Source organism: Arabidopsis lyrata (assembly GCF_000004255.2).
Source record: "Arabidopsis lyrata subsp. lyrata unplaced genomic scaffold ARALYscaffold_4, whole genome shotgun sequence".
Lineage (NCBI taxonomy): Eukaryota > Viridiplantae > Streptophyta > Magnoliopsida > Brassicales > Brassicaceae > Arabidopsis > Arabidopsis lyrata.
In genome coordinates, this window is record NW_003302552.1 from 16,843,747 (window position 1) to 16,858,231 (window position 14,485).

General features: G+C 38.8%; 5 protein-coding genes and 1 pseudogene across 7 annotated transcripts; 3 read left to right on the forward strand and 3 right to left on the reverse strand.

Moving 5' to 3' along the window:
- Positions 1-143: 143 nt before the first annotated feature.
- Positions 144-1,562, forward strand: LOC9317467 (dolichyl-diphosphooligosaccharide--protein glycosyltransferase subunit DAD2). Its single transcript, XM_002879509.2, has 5 exons — positions 144-308; positions 373-420; positions 861-948; positions 1,069-1,112; positions 1,228-1,562. Exons 1-5 carry the CDS (start codon positions 222-224, stop codon positions 1,309-1,311), a joined length of 351 nt encoding a protein of 116 aa, XP_002879555.1. The 5' UTR covers positions 144-221; the 3' UTR covers positions 1,312-1,562.
- Positions 1,563-1,721: 159 nt separating this feature from the next.
- On the reverse strand, positions 1,722-5,488 carry LOC9315623 (bZIP transcription factor 16). Of its 2 annotated transcripts, none has more exons than XM_021028889.1 (13): positions 5,278-5,488; positions 4,822-4,949; positions 4,568-4,624; positions 4,410-4,487; positions 4,161-4,250; positions 4,010-4,069; positions 3,741-3,910; positions 3,514-3,568; positions 3,053-3,083; positions 2,684-2,958; positions 2,520-2,597; positions 2,314-2,439; positions 1,722-2,182 (listed from the first exon to the last, which is right to left on the reverse strand). In XM_021028889.1, exons 2-13 carry the CDS (start codon positions 4,906-4,908, stop codon positions 2,060-2,062), a joined length of 1,230 nt encoding a protein of 409 aa, XP_020884548.1. In that variant the 5' UTR covers positions 4,909-4,949; positions 5,278-5,488; the 3' UTR covers positions 1,722-2,059. The 2 variants fall into 2 exon arrangements, with proteins under 2 accessions (XP_020884548.1, XP_020884547.1); XM_021028888.1 differs by having other exon boundaries at positions 5,315-5,487.
- Positions 5,489-5,950: 462 nt separating this feature from the next.
- LOC9317468 lies at positions 5,951-7,987 on the forward strand. The gene has a single exon (XM_021028885.1). The coding sequence runs from the start codon at positions 6,022-6,024 to the stop codon at positions 7,831-7,833; it is 1,812 nt and encodes a 603-aa protein (XP_020884544.1). The 5' UTR covers positions 5,951-6,021; the 3' UTR covers positions 7,834-7,987.
- A 175-nt stretch (positions 7,988-8,162) lies between these two features.
- LOC9315624 (protein BASIC PENTACYSTEINE7) lies at positions 8,163-9,905 on the forward strand. The gene is made up of 2 exons (XM_021030037.1): positions 8,163-8,493; positions 8,983-9,905. The coding sequence occupies exon 2, from the start codon at positions 9,031-9,033 to the stop codon at positions 9,709-9,711; it is 681 nt and encodes a 226-aa protein (XP_020885696.1). The 5' UTR covers positions 8,163-8,493; positions 8,983-9,030; the 3' UTR covers positions 9,712-9,905.
- A 198-nt stretch (positions 9,906-10,103) lies between these two features.
- On the reverse strand, positions 10,104-12,557 carry LOC9315625 (secretory carrier-associated membrane protein 4). Of its 2 annotated transcripts, none has more exons than XM_021030036.1 (12): positions 12,360-12,557; positions 12,148-12,249; positions 12,014-12,070; positions 11,891-11,924; positions 11,672-11,785; positions 11,502-11,564; positions 11,305-11,398; positions 11,181-11,226; positions 11,010-11,077; positions 10,617-10,665; positions 10,450-10,515; positions 10,104-10,340 (listed from the first exon to the last, which is right to left on the reverse strand). In XM_021030036.1, exons 1-12 carry the CDS (start codon positions 12,429-12,431, stop codon positions 10,254-10,256), a joined length of 852 nt encoding a protein of 283 aa, XP_020885695.1. In that variant the 5' UTR covers positions 12,432-12,557; the 3' UTR covers positions 10,104-10,253. The 2 variants fall into 2 exon arrangements, 1 of the variants encoding a protein (XP_020885695.1); XR_002332940.1 differs by having other exon boundaries at positions 10,325-10,340; positions 10,450-10,537.
- Positions 12,519-14,080, reverse strand: LOC110229542 (annotated as a pseudogene).
- Between the last annotated feature and the right edge of the window lie 405 nt (positions 14,081-14,485).

Consider the following 14,485-nt stretch of genomic DNA (forward strand, 5'->3'; position numbering starts at 1 on the left):
CACTTTCAAACATTTTTGGTGGATTATATGTTTTTGTGTTGAATATTTTATCGACTTTTTTAGTAAACGACATCGTTTGAAAGTTCAGACTGGTAAGGGCTTGGGCCCAAACAATGACAGGCCGTTTTAATCAGCAAATCCTGAAACAACGTCGTTTCAGTGAGGGCAACCAGACTCGTGAAGAAGAAGAAGCACGAGAAAAGTTTGCTGTTTTGGAAGAAATGGCGAGATCGTCGACTAGTAAGGATGCTCAGGATCTCTTCCATTCTCTTCGTTCTGCTTATCTCGCTACACCGACGAATCTCAAGGTCCACCATTCTCATTTTGTTTTCCGATTTGTTTCGAATCCCCTTAATGTTCTCGTTTTCGCAGATCATCGACCTTTATGTTTGTTTCGCGGTCTTCACAGCTTTGATCCAGGTAGGTACTCTAAGCTTCTTTCCTGCTTCAACTTTGGCTCTAGATCCGTGCCTTTTGTTTCGTTTATGTATATGGGGATTTCAGATTTATGAGTTTTTATTTTCATATGTAATGATATGTTGATTCAAAAACGTTATCTATGAACTCGCATTTCAACTAGAAAGACAATCTCAAGTTTGATATACTACTTGATTTGCAATTTTTGGGTTCATTTGTATAGCATCATCATCATCCATTACTTTGTTGTTGAAATGTTTGATACATTTAAGAACACAAGCTATTGCAGTCTTTTTAAGGACTATATCAAGAAACTAAAACATCTATTGTTGCTTAATTCTTGACTCATGTAAATTCTACAGACTTTCTTGATTGAATTCTATGTGTTTCTTAAAGAACCTGGTTACTTGGTTTTAGTGTGATTGATTTCTGTGATTGAGCAGGTTGCTTACATGTCTCTTGTTGGATCGTTTCCTTTCAACTCGTTTCTCTCAGGAGTTCTCTCGTGTATTGGGACAGCGGTTCTTGCTGGTGAGCACTTTAATGTGTCTTTTAACATACACAAGTTTCCTCCCTACTATCTGTTTGTTGTACGAAGAGTAGCTTCTGAATGTCTGGATTATGAAATAACAATCTATTTTTTCTGTATAGTCTGCCTCCGGATTCAAGTGAACAAAGAAAACAAGGAATTTAAGGTAACTAACTCTACAGTTTCTTCAACTCCTCAGCAATCATTAGGCTTCCACAATGTTGTCTAATTATCCTCAGAAGACTGCTATTCATATTTGCAATTCCTTTTGAATATTGCAGGATTTAGCACCGGAGCGAGCTTTTGCTGATTTTTTCCTGTGCAACTTAGTCCTCCACCTAGTGATCATAAACTTCTTAGGATAACTCCTCTCAAACCTCCTCTTCTGGACTTAATCTCATGAGATGTTTGGACCTAAAATTTCACCGACCCTCTCCTTTTAATATTGAGAACGCAAGGTTGGGATTTACATCTCTCTTCTCGGGTCATTCACAACTCTATTTTGGCCCATTAGCAACTCTAAATGTGAGTCCAGACAGTGTAGAATCATGAATTTCCTTCTGAGCTTGAATACATTCATTAAACATCTTCTATTGCAAATCAAGTTTTAGCCTTTTAGGATCTACGCAAAAGTGACAAAGAAGAGATGATTATTATTTATTAACGTACATGAGTACATCATCAGGATTCAGGATACAGAAATGGTAGGCATAGTAGATTCATTTTGTTAACCTTTGCACACTTGAATTCAATCGCATTCATAAAGTGAAGAAAAAATAAATAAGAAAATCTAATAAATATAAAATAAACGGATAACAATTTTGATACAGATAAGCACATTGCCTCAAATTCGCTTCTGCAAATAGAGCAAAGACAAAGTAAGACGATAAAAGAAGGGAAACTATTCTCCCAAATATCTAATGTAGTAACTTACACATACACACTGGACCGACAACCCTCAAGAAGCTAAAGAAACTATTCCAAACCAATTGATCTCTGATGCCTAAAATCCTACAAACCATCTGTTAGCAAAGAACCGCCGAGTGTTGTTGTTGCTGCTGCTGCTACATTTTTTTATACCTGTGTTAGGAATTGGTTTTGCTCTATGTCTTCTCACGTTGTGTCTTTGTAGGAATCAACCTTTCTCTCTGCAGCGCCTGTTTGATTGGTGTCTGGTTCTTGGTGGTCATTGTCCATGCTTATGCCTTCAAGTGGAGGGAATAATGAAAGTTGGTCCTGCAAGAACAAATTATACAGAAGACGAATAGTTTCACTTTCTGTGTCTGATGTAAAGTGAATCTGACCTGGTTACTGTTTCGTTGGTTGGCTCTAAAACTAATTTTGAAAGTTTAGTTTTCTTTTTTTACCTTGAGAGAGGTGTTCTCAGCGCTGAGCTCTTCGCACTGGCTTTTGAGCTTGTTGATTTCTGCTCTGAGATTCGTGTTTTCTTCGTTCAACACCTCAGCGCGTTGGGCCAGCTCATCACATTCAGCCTAAATCACAAACACTTCTTCCGTGTCGATAATTTGCTCACATGGGCGTGCTAGAGGTGATCTAGAGGGATGTTTAGTACCTGTTTACGCAACCTGGATCTTCGAGCAGACTCCCTATTGGACTGCTTCCGTCTCTGTCGCTTAAGTTCTCTATCGTCCTAATTGCAGGACAAACAAATCTGAGTTTGAGGATAAAAGCGATTCAAATTTTACTAAGGATTAGGGAAGAAAGGTGGGCACACACCTGTAACCAGGGTTGTGAATGGCCACCATCTCGCGACCCTGGAGCAACAACTCCAGGAACTGGTGTAGATACTTTCCCATGCATTCCAGGGATAGCAGCTGAAGTTGGAGCACCCCAGTAATCCATCCCAATATTTAAATTTGTTGGTGGGCCGGGAACACCTGCAGCTGTCATTGGCATGATTGGTACGGTCTGGCTCACCGGTAGAATAGGTGTACCAGCACTTCCATTTCGCGGACCATTGGCAGAACCACCATTCTCTGATGCTGCTTCAGCTGAATGGAAAAACAAAAAAGAACTCTCTGGTAAGCAGCTTTCACGGTATTAGCCACATGATAGTAATGGAAAAAGACAAGATCGTAAACCAACCATCCTTTCCGTCTAGTCCAGATCCCGAGTCCTACAAGAATTGCAAAGCAAATCAGAATCGGTCATAATTACTGTAGGAACTCCTCACTCCCATAGAAAGAGGGAAATGGCTTTAAGACTTTTCGAGCTCAACGATCCAACAAAAATGTTTGATGATGCAACATATACAACGCAAAGGTTATGTGTGCCAGTGTGCACATTCCAAGTGCTAGCAACACATGAAATTCAAATGAGAAATTCCAAGGGACTGACAGATCTGAATAGGTCAAAATCCAAATTCAGATTCATGCTAGGTTCTTAGAAAACAAATTTTTTATACTCAAATAAAAGACTTGCAGAGTCGACTAACTAGGTGTTCCCCATGCAACAGTGCCTCATCACAACATGGTTGCCAGAATGAATGCATACCAAGAAAGATACAAGTCAAATGAAAAGGCTGATGATAGCTTTCCGAAACTTACATTTTGAGAGTTTCCATCACTTCCTTCACTTGAACCATCAGAAGCACTCTCCCCACTGTAACCAAACAATTCTGACAATCTCAGAGCAATAATAGAATGAATATTATCTAATGAAGTAGCATAAGTCCAAAAGGGGTCCTAGTCCAAACATAATCAAATTCCCAAGATAACAACCATGCATACATGCCACGTCACATAGACCGGATAAAATCAAGCATGTTACATGCCTTTTGGAGTAAGCTCCATTGGCTGATGCTCCCGAGTTTTTCCCAGGTTCATTGTTCTTTCCTGTAATCATGTTCAAACTTCCCAAGCTTCCTCTTGATCTTTTGATGGGCAATTTTTCCTTCACTTCAGATTGTTTAGCATCACCCTCAGTGCCGCCTGTAGTATTGCCCTGCATAAAATCATTTCTCAATTATGATCCTACAATAAGTAAAGGTAGCAGAGACCATTTGAGAACGACCGAATGAAATATGATGGGATGCAAACTCACAGAAACTTCAGTCATTCCATTTGGAGAAGGCATAGCATAAGGGCTATATGGATAAGAACCCTGATACAGAATGGAACATATTAAAGATATAATTAACAGCCACCATTTCAATATATGTCCACTGCAATCGAATATCTACTGTTGGCAGTACCGGAGGCATTGAAGGATGCGCATACATGCCACCTGGGGGATACATTGCAACATAAGGATGAGGCGGAGTTCCATAAGGAGGCATCATATGCTGCAAAATTTGATGTCTTAATCAGTAATCAATCAAAGCTATGATGCCAAAGAGCTGAACGAATTCATTATAAGTCAATAAGTAGGTTGAAACTTTCCAGCACTCTGAACACCGATATACACATCACAATAAAAAGCGAGAAAGCATAAGCCAGTTTACCTGAACTCCCCACATATAAGGGTGAGGTTGGGGACTTGATGCCACATAACCATGAGGCGGCGGCATAGGAGAATATGCCTGTCAAAAAGAAACCCATAAAGATCAAATGCAACGAGAAAACAGACCACAGATCCATAGACGGAGGACTCTGTCTTAACCTGAAAACCAGACCAATCTGGAGTAGCCATGCCAGCACTCACAGCCGATGAAGGTTCCTACAAACACAGAATATTCCAACTATAGCATATCACTGATAGGGATACAAATAGCTGAAATCTAGAATACATCTATTTCCTTTCTAGTATCTCACTTCTAATCGTGGCTTCTAATAGCTTAAATCATGGGATTTGTTTTCCTTTTCTATATTAGGGTCCTCTTAAAATATTGGAAGCAGAGAAGAGTAAACATTAACCTGTGAAGAGGGAGGAGCAGCAGAAGAAGAAGGAGGTGTTTTAGGTTCCTTCTCTTTACTAGATTTTTCCGTCTCATTGCTAGCCATTATCACGTTCGCTAATTTCTAAAACAACCCGTAATTGCTTCCTGCAAGACGAAGTCAGCTATAAGCTAACTCACGACGAGATCTAGTCATGCATAAACTCAATCAAATCCAACAATTTTCGACATTTCAGCTAATAAGATGTTACAGATTTCGTTCCAAAATTCTCCTACTGATCGTTGACCAATACAGCTATACATATATTGATAAACCAACAGCTAAAAGGTCTAGTCTTTTTCTCAAGATGCAGAAACAGGTAACAATGTTGGAGCGGAAAAACACAATAACACAAAATTCAGTAGTATAAACAGAAACCCTCGAAAAGCCCTAGAAAACTCAATCGAATTCAGAACAGAAACGCTAAAATCTAACCTCAAAGATACAAACTTGGAGATGTGAACAGAAATACCTAACGACTGGTAATGTTTGGAAACTCTGAAGCACAATTTGAGATGTGGTGTGAATCTCTGAGCTTGATTTTGCAGAAATTTAAGAGAATCAATGTCTCTTGACCAAAGATAAATTGGCTGATTGTTTTGTATTTTCTGACGGAGAAGAAAGAGGGCCGCGTGGAGTTCACGAGGAATAAAAATTGCTTCTTTCCCTAAATTAAGTGTTTTTATTAACTCCTTCTTTATAACTTATTTATGAATTTTACCCATTTAAAGCCTTACAATGACCCAAAATGTTAAAATTTGAAAAGGAAGATCTTCAAAACCAAAATTGACAGTTGTTGTTAGACATAAATACATTGGAAAAAGTGGCTTTGCAAAGTATATATCAAATGTTATGAACACATAAGTTTATGTATAGAATACACACAACACATGGATAGAAAAACAATGTCATTAGTAATGTTACATGTCATTACAAATTATCAATGTACATATACTAGTTAGGAATACTATCTTATGTATGTGGTTGTTACTTGTATTGATCTAATTTCCTGTAATTTAGGAGATAAGAGTATGTGAATTCACTTATAAAAAAGTATAAGGCACAAGAGAGATTCATAAGAAATAAGAGGGTGAGAAAGAAAAATAATAAAAAGAAGACTAGGGCGAGGGAGAGAATTCAAGGAAGAGAAAACGCAGAGCTCTCTCTTTCAAAGTTGAAATGTTTGAAGGCGTCTCCGGCTACACAGCAATGGCGTCTGTATCAGACTCAGAAGTAGAAAAGGAATCCATACACCATAAAGCACTAGCGGAATCGAGTTTCAATTGCGGTGATTTGATGTCGGCGTTAACTCACGCGCAGAAAGCGCTCAGCTTGTCTCCGAACGCGGAAGGTTTATCCGCCATGGTCACCGCTTTCGAGATTATCAGCTCCGCCGCAACAGTCGCTGGAGGTTTGCCGGAATGGTACAAGGTTCTAAAGGTAGAGCCTTTTTCTCATATCAATACCATTAAACAACAGTATAGGAAGCTAGCTTTGGTGTTGCATCCTGATAAGAATCCATACGTGGGATGCGAGGAGGGATTCAAGCTTTTGAATGAGGCTTTTAGGGTTTTCTCTGATAAGGTTAGGAGGACTGACTATGATATGAAGTTGAGGATTAGGATTCAGGGAGAAATGGTAAGTGGTGGTTGTGGTGATGATGAAACGTCAACGTTTTCGACGGTTTGCTCGGGTTGTAGGTCGGTGCATAAGTTTGTTAGGAAGAATTTAGGACAAAATTTGATGTGCTCTAGTTGCAAGAAGAGTTTTGAGGCTAAGGAAGTTGAGAAGGAAGAAGAGGGTAGAGATGGAAGTGCAAATGGAGCTTGTACTTCCAAGATCATAACATATAGTAGGAGGAAGAGGCCTCTTGGTAGTGATGGTGAAAGTCTGAGAAGAGAAGTTGAGACAGGGGAGATGAGTGAGGAAGGAGCAGAAGCTGTCAATGTATCTGAGATGTTGGATGAAGAAGATGAAGGGATGATGACTTTGGCAGAAATGCAATCGGTGATAAAGAGAAACAAATCGAAGGTGAAGCCGAAGATCACTGAGAAAGATAGCATTGGAGAAGAAAACTTGGGAAGGGAAACGCAGAAGAGATCTTCAGCTGATGTCTCTATGAGTGAAACGTTAAGGGAGATGAGTACTAACAAGGTGAATAATAAACGAGAAGCTTTAAAGAATAGTAAGAATATAAAGAAGAAGAAGATGACGAACCACAAGAATTTAACTGAGATTGTGGATTTAGAATACGTGCCACGGGTTGATAGGAAGAGGGATCGAGGTAAGTTGAGCCAAGAAATCTATATGGAAGACGAGGATTTTGAACTGTATGATTTTGATAAGGACAGGATGCCGAGGAGCTTCAAGAAAGGGCAGATTTGGGTGATATATGATGGTGGTGATGACAAAATGCCTCGGAGTTACTGTTTGGTTAATGATGTAGTCTCTTTGAACCCTTTTAAGGTATGGATCAGCTGGTTGGATTTTGAGAACGAGAAACTAATCTCTTGGATGAAGATTAGTTCTTCTCATATGCCTTGTGGTAGGTTCCGGGTTGCAGAGAAAGCTTTGATCGAGCAAGTGAAACCATTCTCTCACCTTGTCAACTGCGAAAGGGCTGCACGAGAAGTATACCAAATATATCCCAGGAAAGGCTCGGTTTGGGCAGTCTACTCAGATACAAATTCAGGTCTTCAGAGAAGAAAGACCAGACGCTATGAGATTGTCGTGTGCTTGACGATGTATACTGATGCATATGGCTTGAGTGTAGCATATTTGGAGAAGGTAAACGATTGTAGCAACTTGTTCAAGAGACGGAATTACGGGTATAATGCAGTCAGGTGGGTCGAGAAAGACGATGTTGCAGCCTTGCTCTCTCATCAGATTCCGGCCAAGAAGCTGCCTGAAGATGAATCTGGAGCTGATCTGAAAGAGTCTTGGGTGCTTGATCTTGCTTCTGTTCCTCCTGACTTGGTTTCTGCCACTTAGTTAGCATAGAAAATTCATGCTTTCGTTTATGTTTTTGTTTGTCATCATCATGACAAAGAGAAACAAACACTTCATGTCACTATTTGTCTAATTTAATCATTTTAGTTTAGATCAACCAAGTTATTTAGTTGTAAAAATTCATTCATATGCCAAATTTTACTATCTAAAGTCTAAACCAAATGTTGATACTTATACACCAAATGTTGATACTTATACACCAAATGTCACATGAGCCCAAAGGCTTTCCCACAAGTTTTTAAGATAAGTTCAAATCGTGTTATATTACCAAATCTTAATGGCAAAAAAACAAAATTTCAAAATTTGATTACAGAATTTTATATTGTTAGTTGATAAAATCAAATGTCTAGTTTTTAGATATCAATATTTTTAGATTTTTTAGATATCAAATATGCATAAATTTCGCGTGGGGCAAAAAGAAACAGATTATAAAAATCAGTGAGCCCTAGAAATTCTCATGGCCTAAAAGAGAGAATTAATTAATTCGTCCACCAAAACAAAAAGGTCACACGCTTGAGAGAGAAAGAGTGCGCAGAGTGAGCGAGCATAGCGGTGGAGTGTTGTCACTGCTAACTCTTGACGATTTCTCTTGTTTACGTAGCCGAAAAGATCACTCTCTTTTGGTGTCGACTCTGTTTCTGGGTATGATTCTTTTGGAGCCCTAATAGTAGTCAGAGGTTTTGATTTTGCATGGTTTATGGTTGCGAGTTAAGGTTTTCCGGTTATGGGTCTTGATTTTCTTTCTTAAAGTCTTCTGGGTTTGCCAATTATCACTCAAACAATCTTGAAAGATCAAATCTTTTCCTACGTATGTAGTCTTTAAGCTTTAGATTGTGTAATGTGTTCTGATTATCTGGGTTTCAATGATATAGGTTGTGTGCATAGCAGATTCTGTCTTGTAAAACGTTTGTCTTTTGATTGAAAACTGTTACTGGAAAAAAAAAACTGTAGATTATGTTCTCTGTAATATCCCAATTAAGGCATTGTATAGACTATATACTATAGAGCTAGTAGAGTGTTTTTTTTTTTTATAGTTCTCTTGCTTCTGGATCTGTGTGTTTCTTTATAATGTTAGTTTCAGTTGTTGATTCGAAATGTTGGCTTATCTGATCTGCTTTTGAAATGATGCAGGAGCCGTGACGTGAAGGTGTGATCTTTCCACTGAAACTAGCTATCAAGATGAATTCATTTCCTTCACAAAACTTGATGCTATCTGCTACAAATGCAAACAAGGGTGCAGGCTTGCGTACGTCTAATGCTCATTGGTTACATTCCTGTATCGCCGTTCCAAAGACCACAGGCATTGATCTTTCTCAAGCAAATCCTGCTGAAGGTGTGATGGTGCCTCAATCTCATTTGTTTCCTCCTCCTACTAGAGATTCCAGAAATGATATGGAAACTGTGAAACAGAAGTCTGTAAATCAGTCTCCTTTGAAATCTTTGAAGCCAAACCCGCCAAGGAAGAAACGCTCTGCATCCAACAAGTCAAAGAAAACACTGAGCATACCAGAAACAAAACGCGAGAAAAAGAATCTGGACATCAACATTGACATCTCAAGCTTTGATACTTCTGGGGTTCCTCCTCCTGTTTGTTCATGTACAGGCGTTTCAAGGGTTTGCTACAAGTGGGGCATGGGCGGTTGGCAATCCTCGTGCTGTACCATCAGCATATCGACATACCCACTACCCATGAGCACCACAAGACCCAGGGTTCGTCTTGCTGGAAGAAAAATGAGCAATGGTGCTTATGTCAAGCTCCTTGCTAGGCTTGCTGGCGAAGGTTATAACCTCTCTCACCCTGTTGATCTCAAGAACCATTGGGCCAGACACGGTACTAACAAGTTTGTGACTATCAAGTAGTCTTTCATTAGTTGGGTTTGGTTTTAGATTTTAGCTTTTGTGGTTTCCATGCAAGTCATATTAACACTTTTGGCATCTTTGTATATATGTTTCGTAGTTGCTTTAACATCATATAGGACGACACTTATTTTCCTTTAGGAGGAATGTTTGGTACTGCAACAATGTTTGGTTGAATCCGATCATGAATTTCTTTAGGGTGCCTTAAAGTAGGAGACATTATGGATCAATTAAGCTTCTTTCGACTCTGCGAATTGTTATATCTCTGCTCGTTCCGGCTCTTTTTGCCATGGGAAAGAATAGCAAAGATGTTTTATCAATGCATTTGGCCATCGGTCAACATCATCACACGTCAACACAGATTTGGCTTTGGAAACATAATCTCTACTCTTTTACCCCCAAAATGTTGAATCATAAACGTAATAGAACACATTATCTCTTTTGCCACTACGACTACTTACACACAACACTACACAACAGAGTTTAATCGCAGACAATGACACAATGGTAATTACATTAGTTGTAAGGTGGTATAATCAAACCTTCTAAAAGGGTGGTATTTTGAGAGTACTGTATTGCTCTAGTATTTGCATTGTTGTATCCTTGTTTCCTCTGAAGAAGAGGTATGTTTTCTGCAAAAATCCCAATTAACAGTGGTGGAAGCACATTAAGGCATAAACTTGGGTAATATATTGGTTAGGTATCGGTTAGCATATAGAAGGTAGACTAGTATCATTTTACCTGGAGAACCCACAGACTCAGAAGTGACTCCATGCAGAAGAAACCAAAGCCGGCAAAGTAGAAGATCTGCAGTAAGAAACTAAGTTAGCTATGTGTTATGGTTAATAGGAACTAAATTGGTAACAACTGATCAGTAGTGAATATAGAAAAGAGGTCATGGTTCGTACTCCGGCTAATAAACTGGCAGAGATTACATCTATTGCTGCTAGTACACCCCTGTAGATGAGAAGACATTGAGGATTACTTGTTGCAACACACGCAGATAAGTATATACAGAGACACATAATCTTGGACGAGGCTTCATGACACAAAGAGTTTAGTTTGACGGTTGATGAAGTTTTCTATGTCGTAAATGAAATGATGTTTCCAAATGATGGCTAGTTGAAACACAGAGTTAAGATTCTTAGCTTTCTAGTTCTCATTCTACTCATAATTTGTTATTTCTAGCAGAACAACTTACAACTTGCCAAGTGATCATCTTAAAACAAAACATACATGATGCATTGCAAAGCCTAAGAACGAGATTAATTAATTAAAACAGCAATGATTGGACTACTTACGTTAATGATTGTCCATCGAAAATGATAGGAGGAGCAATGGCAGCAAATATGCAGAAGCCAATGTGAATCTATCAAGAACCACGTTCAGTAATACAGGAAATAGAAAGTATACATGCGTAGAATGAAGATAAACTGTGAATCTAAAGATGACAGGTTTTTTTAACAACTCACCAGGTAGAAGAAAAAGAACCAACCGAACTTCAAAGCACTGTCAGTCCTGCAAGGTGATAAGACAGTTATAGGCACAGTACCAATATGACCTAGTCTATGGATAGTCAGATAATCGGAGCATTACCTCATTGCTAGGTAGAGAGGCTTGTACCATAAGACATATGAAACTGGACATCCAAGAAACGCATAGATTGTGGCAAGAAAAAAGATATAACCACCTATCATTCATATATAAACTAGCATTAGCTCAACCAAATCCACTCAAAACTTCATAATATAGTTTTCTTCAAATGGTGAATTTGTTATAATATAAAAGCTCACCTGCGCCTTCAATCCAGCAGACTATTACTGCGATGACATTGAATATGAGACAGAAAACTAGACCTGAAAATTCAAATTCAAACAGTAACAAGTTCATCAGTTCACTGCAGATGACTTTATAGTTTATACAGTTTATAAATAGAATGGCAGATGAAATCAATAAAACCTACCTAACCAACTAGCAAAAGCCAGGTACTGCAGTTTTTGTGCATGAAGTGGTATCTCGTTGTGGTGTATAATTGGGAAAAAGGACGGCCAATTTTTATCGTTTATCTGCACACCAGCTGTGACACAATTTGATGTGTTTCGTTAGTAACAAACCAACCAGCACAAGATTCAAACAATGTTTTTTTGCAAAAATAATGTGTCATGAGGTCCTGTTGGCTTACACTTAGAAATAGCATTTTCTCTTCGTTTAACATCCTGGGTGAATCAGAGATAAAGAGTTACATGAAATAATCCAACCAGCAACAAGCCAAGAAACTGAGTGAAAAGGTAGAGAAGACAATAACCATTTCTCTGTTCCTAAGTTGTGCTTCCCAATCAGAAAGCTCTATCTGTTTAGAGTCCTGCACCAATCACACACAAAATCTCAGAGAAATTCAAGTGAGAGATTGCATGAGTGTTACAATAATAATGTTCTTACATTCACCCTATCCAATGGTATATGGACGGTAGAATAAAGGTTACTGCCAAATCCAAGTGGCCTAGATGACGCAGGAACCCTTCCAACGCCACCAGCTCCTTTCTGCAATAAAAAATATATTAAGACCACATACACTTAGCCTGCAATAAATTTCAATGAATCTGAAAGGAAAGTGAGCCACAAATAGAAAGCCGCATGTTAAAAGCATTTACCAAGAAGGGATTGACAATTTCTTCTTCTTCTTCTTCCTCGTTGAAGGGATTGGGATCGTGGTGGCGACTCATTGTTCACTTTTCAGATCTTAATAGTTTTTCACAATATCGGCCGAGAGATCCGGGGAGAGTTAAGAAACAAAAAGAGACAGAGAAATGAAACAAACGACGACGACTTCTTTACTCTCTTATTTGGTTCATGTATATGAAGATATTACATATATAAGGAACTACGTTGACCAAATCAACATATTATATATATGAAGTCAAATTCAACAAATCCATACCTCGAGGTTAACGACTATATAATAAAGGGTTTAAGAAGATAGATATGAAGGAAAAATTAAAAAAAAAAAGCTCGAGGACTAAGTCAAGTTATTTATTATAAGACTTTGGCCATAAAAAATTAATGCTTAGAAGGATCCATGACTTGACCAAGGAACAAAACCAGTCCACTTGTATTCTTTGACGATGAAGAGAAAAGGATGATCAGCCACGAAGTCATACTTCTCTGGCGGAGGACGAGCACAGCCAACACCAATTACAGCAGCTGCAGCTGCAGCTTTCGATCCCACTTCATCGACCTCGATGCAAGACTTGTGGATGATCGTGGACAATGGCACCTCCAAACCAAAACCCTTGAGAGCTTCCGAGGCTTCGAAATGAAAATCAAATTTAAACCTTGGAATCATGAGTTCTCCTATGACCGCCCGGTGGCTAGGAATGTCCTCTTCGTCATTCAAGATTCCACGAGTGGTAGCTAGTCTCTCCAGCATTGCAGGCAACCCATCTTTTTCATCAGGGAGATAGATTTGCATTGCGAAACTACGGCCGTCTTCTTCGTAATCCCGCCCTTCTCTGTACGGAAGATCGAGTACTTTGAAACCTTCGTAAGCATAAAGTCTGTATTTGTAGGAGGCACCGGTCATGAAGGGCACACATACTTTGGTTCCATCAAGAAGGTGAAAGTCGGAGTCTTCTGTTAGGGATGGATCGAATTCCGCATCCCATCTTCCGTTGAAGAACAAAGCATTAGCAAATATGAGATCAGTCAAAGCAGATACAGAGTTTGGTGAAAGAAGATTAGTGATGAGTCCATTTGTCTGCTCTTCAACCCATGAATTCACCTCTTCAGTCACTTCATCAGCCTTTCAAAAACCAACAAAAACAAAAATCAGGAAAGTTATCAACATCTAGGGTATACTTACTTAAGCACACATCTAAGCATGTCAATGTTAGTATAATGCCTAGTAAATTTATATAGAAGTTAGGTTTATTTGGATCAGAGAGAGTACCTTGGTGCGGAAGTCAACTTGGTTGAAAGCAGCTTTATACGAATTCAGCAAGAGATCCTTGAAAGAAGGTTCCACAGAGAGAGACTTTTCGATCCAGATTCGCTGCAGATATCGTCGGACCGCCACTCGTGGTGCTGTCGGCGAGGACGGTGGTGACTATCTTGGAGGAGACGGCGTTTAGCTCATCGGTCGAAGAAGCCTGAAGTAAAGAGACAATCTGGTCTGCGGTGGCTCCGGGAGATCTTGCGGCGATGAAATTGAGGATGACGTTGATTAACGCCGGCGAGAAGACGAGGTTGGAGGTTTTCCCGGCGCTGCTGGCGATCACGTGCTGAGTGAACCTTAGGACGATGTCGTTTTGGTTCCCTATTGGTTCTCGTAGGCTGCGTAGTAGGTCCATCTTTTTTACGGCGAGTTAAGTTGAATCTTTTGGGATTCTTATTTTACTTCTTCTCTTTACTTTCTTTATCTATATATACATTTTTGGATCACAATTAGCAAATAAATCCTGAAGTTGAGAAGTATTTACAATGATATGCCATTAGTATTAATTATTTAGATTTGTTTTATTTAAGTAAAGATTTTTAATTGAAATTCATTTCTCATATATTTAGAAAAAGTCTCTACAAAATCTTTTCTTATCTATTTAAGTAAAGATTTTGAAATCAAATATGTTCTCAACAATTTACCAAAAATCTCTACACAAAAATCTCGACTTAGTTAACTTCTGATTTTTATCTGCAAAAAAAAAAATTAATTGTAACGAGTGATGTAAAAATCGAGAATGTTGATACTACAATTTCTTCTACTTCTTTTTTTTCATATAATGAA

Bases quoted from the DNA above. Each gene is read 5' to 3' on its own strand.
- LOC9315624 (XM_021030037.1), top strand. From the start codon at position 9,031: ATGAATTCATTTCCTTCACAAAACTTGATGCTATCTGCTACAAATGCA.
- LOC9317467 (XM_002879509.2), top strand. From the start codon at position 222: ATGGCGAGATCGTCGACTAGTAAGGATGCTCAGGATCTCTTCCATTCT. The intron at 421-860 runs GTAGGTACTCTA...GTGATTGAGCAG, and splicing joins TCTTCACAGCTTTGATCCAG to GTTGCTTACATGTCTCTTGT. The intron at 1,113-1,227 runs GTAACTAACTCT...TGAATATTGCAG, and splicing joins AAGAAAACAAGGAATTTAAG to GATTTAGCACCGGAGCGAGC.
- LOC9315625 (XM_021030036.1), bottom strand. From the start codon at position 12,431: ATGAGTCGCCACCACGATCCCAATCCCTTCAACGAGGAAGAAGAAGAA. The intron at 12,250-12,359 runs GTAAATGCTTTT...TTTTTATTGCAG, and splicing joins AAATTGTCAATCCCTTCTTG to AAAGGAGCTGGTGGCGTTGG. The intron at 11,565-11,671 runs GTAGGTTTTATT...TTGAATTTTCAG, and splicing joins GGCTTTTGCTAGTTGGTTAG to GTCTAGTTTTCTGTCTCATA.
- LOC9317468 (XM_021028885.1), top strand. From the start codon at position 6,022: ATGTTTGAAGGCGTCTCCGGCTACACAGCAATGGCGTCTGTATCAGAC.
- LOC9315623 (XM_021028889.1), bottom strand. From the start codon at position 4,908: ATGGCTAGCAATGAGACGGAAAAATCTAGTAAAGAGAAGGAACCTAAA. The intron at 3,569-3,740 runs GCATGTAACATG...GTTTGGTTACAG, and splicing joins AATGGAGCTTACTCCAAAAG to TGGGGAGAGTGCTTCTGATG. The intron at 2,598-2,683 runs GTGTGTGCCCAC...TCCTGCAATTAG, and splicing joins ATTCACAACCCTGGTTACAG to GACGATAGAGAACTTAAGCG.